This window comes from Trachymyrmex septentrionalis, unplaced genomic scaffold (assembly GCF_001594115.1).
Source record: "Trachymyrmex septentrionalis isolate Tsep2-gDNA-1 unplaced genomic scaffold, Tsep1.0 scaffold131, whole genome shotgun sequence".
NCBI lineage: Eukaryota > Metazoa > Arthropoda > Insecta > Hymenoptera > Formicidae > Trachymyrmex > Trachymyrmex septentrionalis.
Genome location: NW_017304450.1, coordinates 492,026 through 500,768, shown reverse-complemented (window position 1 = coordinate 500,768; position 8,743 = coordinate 492,026). Strand labels below are relative to the sequence as shown.

Genomic DNA, 8,743 nt, shown 5'->3' with positions numbered 1-8,743 from the left:
TGCATGTATATTTATATTTCATACAAATAAATTTATATATAATATTATGATGTTAAATATTGATTGACGGATTAATAATTTTATAACGGATTTAATAATTTTATTAAATGAGTAATTATTTTATTAAACTGAATTTAAAGATATTTTAATAATTGACTTTAATTTAATTTTATAACTTACATTTATATTTGCTTCCAATGTTTTATTTTTTTTAAATAACTTTATAGGAAGTTTCGATCTTTCTGTATTTTCATATTTTTTCTTTATTGAAAACATTGGTATCTATAACAAAATATACTTTTATTAGAAAAGTATTATATGGTATAATACAAATTTATTAATAAAATATGTTAATAAAATTAATAAAATATAAATTAATAAAATATTAATAGTTTCTTTTTATTAACTCTCAGGTTAATTTACATTTGTCGTAAGAGACAATAAATAAATTTTTTTATGCTGTATAGACTTGTAGATATTTTTCCACATTACTCCATATCCTTATTATCAAATTCAAGTTAAATATTAAAATTATTATTGAATACTGGGAATTAATAATTTAATAAAAATCTTAATTTTTTTAGAGATTCTGTATTGATGTATAATAATGCCATAAACTGCTGGTTAATTTAATGGCTCTTCCAGAAAGATCAAGTTTTGTGTGTCCTTACCGAGATCGATTCGTTGTTCGTAAGTTTTCCTGCTTTCGTAGTTTCTTCGACATTGTCGAGGGTAAGTTTCACGTTTCTTCTATACGCTGCCCATTTTTCTCTTTCCTGTCGGCTTATCTCCTGCATTTTCTTTATCCATGGATCCGCCGTTCTTTGTTCCGGATCCTCGGGTTTTGTAAATTCCATCCTCAGGTTTTTCTTCGTCGATTCTTCCCTGTTAAAACGGTTGGCTTCTTAACTTTATTTACAATAAGTTGTTTCACGAATTTTATTACCTAAAAATTTATTTATCTATAAAATTATCTATTTATAGATAAATATGTACCTTTTTATTTATAATTTGTAATTATTAATTTTGCAGATACATATTAACTTTTGATATTCTTTATATGAATGAGTATGATATTTTTTGAATAACTTATATAATTCTTTATTTCTTGAAGAGATTGTTTATAATACTTTATTTTAAATTTACTTATTGTTTACTAGTCTAAATGTGTATAAGACGTTTGATATAACAGAAACTAAAACAGCAACTTTATGAACATCCTGTATTATCAACGCAGTGACTGACTGCGGTTTACCGGAATACCTCGGGCCATAGTACTTGTCAGGTGGTTTCCAGTTGTAATTCGGTAACCGCTGAATATGGTTGTATATGTTCCTCGGAACTGTGGGGTTCTTCTCGAACTGTCTTGAGTCGGTGTAATCTGCAAACAAGACTGACGCTGGGTATCTGGTCCTTAAAGACGAAACTTAATCACCACTTGGTTACATTTTGAACATATAATATTAAATAAACCGAAGTAGGTACTTGAAGTTGAGGGTTCTTGTCAAAGAGTCACTTAATGTCTCTTACCATACATTATCGTTCCCGATTTTCTTGTTTATTAAACTTGAGATTAAACTGGAGATATGTTAGTTTTCTACTGAAGTAGCTACATCAATGATTATCAAAATCAATTTTTTTAACAAATAGATAATTATGAACCTTTTACAGAAATTGTATTTTTCATTTGTAATTCATAATCATTTGTGCTCTCTCTCTCTCTCTCTCTCTCATGCGCGCTCTCTGTGTGCGTGCGTGCGTATTACGTGTTATTTTAAAAATATTTATCAATGTCTTTTATAAAACCATTTCTTTTGTCAAATTTATTGTTTATTAATTCTCCTTTCCAATATTCTGCAAAGTTTATATTTCTGTTTGTTATCAATTTGATTTTTCTCATAAAATTATCTGTTTTCTTGGTTATATAATCTCGTTGACTAAATATGACAGCAGTATAAAAAGATTATGTGCGTAGTAAAAGCGCACGAAGGTGATAAATGCTTGAAAAGAAATCAGTTTTGCGCAACGCATATTAGCTCGTAACGTACAATGAAACGAGTCGCTTTGGCGACAGACATAGTCTAGCTGAAGTTGCATGCTCTTGGCCACAATCGGGTACAGTTTAACGATATTTAATTGCTAGCGAGGCGTGGACGATAATTGAAAAGATAAAAACGTAGTAAAGCGTTACGGGAGTTATAGTCGTTTCTCGCGCGGAGTCCATTTATCGTAAGATATTTACTTTTGATTTGTCAACTGTCAGACACTCGCGTACACGTCCATACGGATTTATGTGCTGTCATCACGGCTATTTTCTACCATTTTCTCTTTCGTTTGTATATTTAGTTTTACTGGGAAACTTTTTAGCAATCGTTATCACTTTAACGTTATAAAAAATTTATCTTCAGATAATAACTTCGACTAAAGATTCTACATTCGACAAAATCGAGATATTGCCCTTAATTCTGAAAACATATGATTTCATCATTATATTTTAAGAGGATACTGAAAATGGAAAAAATACAATAGAATTCACACACAAACATTATTCATAACTGTCATTTTCTTTTAATTTTCAATCAAATTTAAATACAAAGTCTAAATCTTTAAAATATCGAGTGTAATGTGTGTATATGAATATATTTTAGATGTTAAACATATTTTTCTCTCTCGATACGAAAAAAATAAAATAATTTATGAAACACAATTTATAGATGTATTATCAAAATATTTTTATCCAAAGAAAAGCGCCACAAAAATTCATGACGCTAATAAAATGTATTAGTGCGAAACTCGTACGATTTCGATTAACTTAGGAACAGAAAAGAAATTATGATTCACATTAACTTGCCAGTGGGCAGCACTTTTAGTAGAATTTAATTTATTTTGTGACGCATAGGATATTCCGCTACTGACGATGGAATTAGATTTTGGGTGGCGCCAGCTTTTGTTGGGGAAAAAGCAACTTTACCCTTTGACGCTGGAGTACGACACGGAGTAAACTGTAATCTACGAAGTTAGCACCGTATTTTGAGCGGATCGATATAACGAGCTGAAAGTATCCGACAGCCTTTATCGCTGCACGGAGATTGCATTTGGCCACGACTTTTATGCGAAACGCTCCGCGACTTTAGCCGACACGTTACGATCGCGATACGAACCGCGACAGAAATAGAAAATCGATGTTAACATTTCGAACGGATTCAAGTTTATCTGCGAGATTGACGTCAGGGCTTAACCTAATTGTTCGAAAAGATTTTCGCTGAAATCCAGTGAATATCAAATAAATGAGCTGTCTTTATCTCGTGACAAAGTTGCCATTATAGATAGAATAATAGTTATGAGAGAGAGAGAGAGAGAGAGAGAGAGAGAGAGAGAGAGGGATGAGATTCTTATCTGTATCCTACATTTAACATTAATGTAATATTATATACACATATATAATTTTAACTTCTTTGTCTCTCTTGTGATGATCGCGTATATTCTGATTTCTTTCAGTTATGGACTATTAATCAATTTGGTGTCAGTTTTTTCTTAAGAAAAAATTAGAGGAGACATCATCCTTCTTTCTACTACTATCTAATATCTTATTATTAAATATGTCTTTCAATTACAATATATATAATCCATATAATTAAAATTTCACTTGTAAGTTTGTTTGAATGTGCGAGTAAAAATAAGATCTTATTGTCCCCATGTGATAAAATTTTATAATTCTAATTTCAAAATTAGGACGCTGGGTTACACACACACACACACACACACACACACACACTGGTAACACGGAAATACTAAGCGAAAAATAATTAAAGTCGTTTATTCACGTAATAGAATTTTCTAACGATTTAATGTATAGTAATATTGGGTAAAAGCTAAAATAGTATAAAAAAATTAATGGAAACAAACATTTGAAAAGAGAATGCTAAGAAGATATATTTAATTAATAGCACATTTGCCGCGGTGTCTGAGAGAATGGAATAAAGTGTAAACAGGCGTGTACAATTTACCGTTTAACTAACGCGTTTCCCGATAATTATTTGTGTCTGTGAATAATCTGATCGAGACGCTAGCGTGAAAATGGCGATTTTCAACGGATTCAAACATGGCGAAATAAGAGTTAAATGAAAGTATCACGAATCAGCATAATATCGACTGCGTGCCGATTAATATACATATACATCCTTAACTTTATATCAAATATGATTCGTTATGATAACGGTGACATAAAAGGAAAATTGAAAAAGATCGTAGGAATCTTGTTGTCAAGGCGAGAGACTTACAATTAGTCTCCTTCCGATCTTTTTCTTTTATAGTAACGCGATCGCGTTAGTCGATCCGCTGAAGCGGATAGAGATAAGGATTCCGTATTACCAGTTATAGAACTCAAATTGATTTTTGTTTTTTTTGTTTGGTTTGTCGTATCTTACGTAATAAACTATGATAATAGCGTAACAATGATTGTAGTGTAACAGTGTAACTTTATTATGGCATTTCCTAATAATTTCTTTCTGTATTCGCATATCTACAATGCATTAACTTTGTCCGAAATTACACGGTCATGGTCATTCAAGTTTTATAAAATATGTCTGTGTGGATGTACTTAAATTAAATTGCCTAAAAAATGTCTAAAATTTATCAAAATAATACTATAATCTTGTAATGTTTATAGATATATAATATAAATATAATATATGTATATAAAATATTTATTATATGAAATTATTGATAAATTTCCAGTGGTTTTAAGTGATTTGTTCAATGTTTTAAAAGTAATCATTTCAAAATAATATTTTTCTGAAAATTTAACGGAATTAAAAGTTTAGTGAACATTTTAAAAGTTATCCTCTTGTATAATTACAAAATTCATTGCTCATCTCCAAAATGTCAAATAGGTCATAAATGTCAAGATACAATATGATTGTAATAGCGAAATAAGTGCAGTTTTTTATCGAATATTTATTTGTAAAATTGTTATGTAAAATAGAATCAGTTGCTTACTGTATGAATCCGAGACATGAATGAATGGTAACAGAAGGCAGAAGACAAATGCCACAGGCACGAACAGGTGGCTACTGTGGCTGATGGCCATTTTGTCCGGATAGCATATGATATACACATTATGTATGTACATATACTGCTGACCGATTGAAATGGTAGGGATAGATTTATTATCCATGAACGAACCGCGTTGTAGTAAACTCTCCACCCATAATCATCCTAGAACTTTTCGAAGAAGGATTGACATATATACTGATTAATCGCGATCTTTTTCAATTCAGAACATTGTAAGACCGCAATGAATTTAACTGCAAATATTAGTAAAAAATAACGATAATCCAGAAAAATTATTGTAAACACACATTTTCGAGAAGATGCTATTTTTTTTTTCAAAAATAGAAATAAATAAGATAAGTAATACGAATTTTTTTAATTTCAAAATTTGCTCGTAACTCTATTTTCTTTATTATGATTAGATGTACGCATATAATCTTATTATTATTAACTGATTGTGCACCGACAAATAGTTTATACAGTTTTAGAAAGGAGATATGTGATATCTATCTTTGTTTACTACAGTGGATCACATACATCATCAATCATAGTATTCATATCAATGCAAAACCAATATGATTTCGCAAATGGCACGGAAAATTGAGAATGTCGTGTCCGATTTCGATACGCGTGTCGCTTGATCGCACTTTGTTCGTCTTAATAAACTATACGTTTAATCAAAGCAGTATTGGTGGCCGATTAATTTTTACTATTGTTCACTTACTTAAACGAGACAATTTGTGAATCTGTATCATTTATTTTTGCAGATATTATCTATACATTAAATACATACATATATAAATCAATTCCAATTTTTTTCTCTTTTATCGATATGACTTAATATTTGCTCGATCTCTGATATTTGAAAGATAACAATAAAATATGACATGATGGAAACTAACCAGTTGAGACAAGTAAATACAATATCATGTAGATGTCAATTCCTTGATCGCAATTTTTATTTACCGAGACAGTTATATATTTGTGTTATAACGTAATATATCGTAACATTATCATTTATCAATTAAAGAAGGTTAATATTTTTACTATTAGATTGTTCAAAAAGTTCCGATATTTTATTAGCTCAAAATATATATATATAGTATCTTTGTATATATAATATCTTTGTCAAAAATGAACGAAATTTAAAAATAAAAAAAGAGTTTTAAAGTTTGAAATCTCTATTTTCAAGAAACTATAATTTTTGAGTTTATGTGAATTTGATAATATTTTTACATATAGAAAATTACGAGGCTAAAAAAAGAAATTTTTCTTTTCGCTTTATAGGTTGTCATGTGCAAAAAAATTTTTGACTATTTATTGCGGAAAGTTTTCTCTATAAAATCGTTTTTTTTAAGTAAAAATAATCCTATTTTTTTATTCTTGAGTTATTCACGAGTTAAATAAAAAGGAGCATTTTAATTTTGATTGCTTTTATATTTCCATTAAAAATCATCGCTTTTTTATTTAACCAACATGTAACTTGGTAACAAACAATTGTAGGAACATTTTTTAAAGACGAATTTTTGGGGAAAATTTTAAGCTTTTACGTCAGATAATTTTGTAACCAATATATTTTGAGCTATATAATTTTGAGTTAATAAAATATCGCAGAATTTTTTAAACAACCCATATATTGTAAGACTAAAAGACTTAACTAATTTTATTCTTTTTTTGCATATAAATATGAGATATTTGAAATAAATGTTTATCAAAAGAGTTATATATCACAAAAGATTGTTACTACAAAATATAAATTTTTTTTGTTTAGTAGACCAATTATTAGAATTCTTCGATGAATTACGTGAAGCAGTTTGTGAAGCATTAGCTGGCAAAACTATATTGACATTAAATCTCTGAAATTTAATTTTCTTTTATTAATTTTTTATTCTTTAAATCATAAATACGATTTAGTTAAAAAATACCTTGTTATCGCTTGTTTCAATTAATATCGACTCATTGAACCAATACATTTGCCGTGATACCTACATTTGTTTACTTTCTGCTGTGATATCTTGATCTGATCCACTTATTTAAAACATTAAAATTTAACATCTTTTATGTTGATCATTTTATTGGTCCATTTTTATTTAATATTATTAGAATTTAAGTTTTTATTCATTAGCAGGACTTACCATGCTTCAAGCGGAAATTCTTGATTTTTGTCAAACAATTTTCTTTAATCGAGAAAGTACGTTTTGATTTAATCAGCTTATTCAAATTTATATTGAAATTTAAATTCTCATGTAAGTAATTTCAAACGGAGTTTATCAATTTTTGTCGATGTGATTTTTGCGATGAAAACTTCTTAACGGATAATTTATAAATGGTATTATTTTATTTGTTTTTTCAAAATGATGCTTTTTTAAATTTTTCTAGAATTTGATTTAGTATTTTTTCTAATCGCTCTTTTTCCTAAAATCTCTTTGCTTATATTTAATATAAATATGTTTATCTCTCGTCTATATCGATTGGTGCTAAATCTGTATATATATTTCTGCCTTTTACCATCTTTAAATTTAATTATAAATTTTTTGTTTTATAATTAATATATTTCTATATTTTCTCCAACATTGATCTGGTATATCGGAGATATAATTTAAGAATATCTTTATTGTCTTTTTTTACGATTAAAATATAAAAATTTATTTAATGATTTTGGCACGATTTTTTTTTAATCTCTATCTTTTATATATAAATAAATACGGAAATTATGTATGTGATTATCCCCTTACAATCACATCTTTTCTTTTAAAATAATTCGAAGAAATCTCTTCAGATTCTTCGAAAAGACTTCGTCATTTCTTCGAAATCATATTTGATATCGAATGGAATTTTCTTCTCTCTGATTTTTCTATAGAAATTTTAATGAACGTATATTTGACGTACATTTGATTTTATAGATAAGTAATCGTTTTCTCTTCAATGTTTCTCTCGCCTCAGTTTTAAATTCTCTTTTCCGGATTTATTCATAAAATCAACTATTCTTTTGAATTAACATTTCTAATTTTTTTTGAGTCTGTACTGATTACAATTTATATTATAAATTGTATTGACATAAAAGTTTCTTTGCCCATTTAACGTTTGTATTCTAATGAATTCTCATATGATTTTCTAAACTACCTTTTCCTAGATTCGTTTCTTTATTGGACGAAGCCTCTGACTTTCAAGAGAATTCCCTCGGTATCTCACATGGCAAGTCCATGTGAAATCATGCCTGTCACGACTCCGTTTCTTGTCTTTTGCTATTAGCTTTTCGATTTCGGTCGCATCTACCTCAATATCGATAACAATCTCCTTGAGTGAGTTTTTATAGACATGACAAACTCATAGCGATCTATTCCTGAACTTGATCATTTCAATTGTCTTCTGAATTTCGATGATTAGTATTCTTCGAAGCTACTTTAAAGAAATTTCAATATTAAGATACATCAAATCCATTGACATTTTATTTGCCGATTCGATCAACATATACGAATTACTGAAATATAAATTTGTAGAATTTGATTATCTATATTTGAATATCTTAAATATTGTAATATATATAATATATGTATATTTTTACATATGTATATATATGTACATATAATATATATAATCTAAGAGAATACGTGAAATAAACAATTTTATGAATAAATTTTTATTTTATTTATTATTTTAGAAAAATCTAGAAATTTATCTACGGTTTTTC

The 8,743-nt window shown here is 28.2% G+C and overlaps 2 protein-coding genes across 2 annotated transcripts in view; one reads left to right on the top strand and one right to left on the bottom strand.

Moving 5' to 3' along the window:
* Nucleotides 1-5,089, bottom strand: part of LOC108757010 — a 6,279-nt gene extending 1,190 nt beyond the window's left edge. The window contains 3 exon segments of the mRNA XM_018501248.1: nucleotides 672-885; nucleotides 1,264-1,381; nucleotides 4,999-5,089. Coding sequence (XP_018356750.1) covers nucleotides 672-885; nucleotides 1,264-1,381; nucleotides 4,999-5,089 — 423 coding nt within the window.
* LOC108757007 overlaps nucleotides 1-8,743 on the top strand; it is a 293,512-nt gene that overhangs the window by 100,139 nt on the left and 184,630 nt on the right. The gene's annotated exons all lie outside the window — the stretch shown is intronic.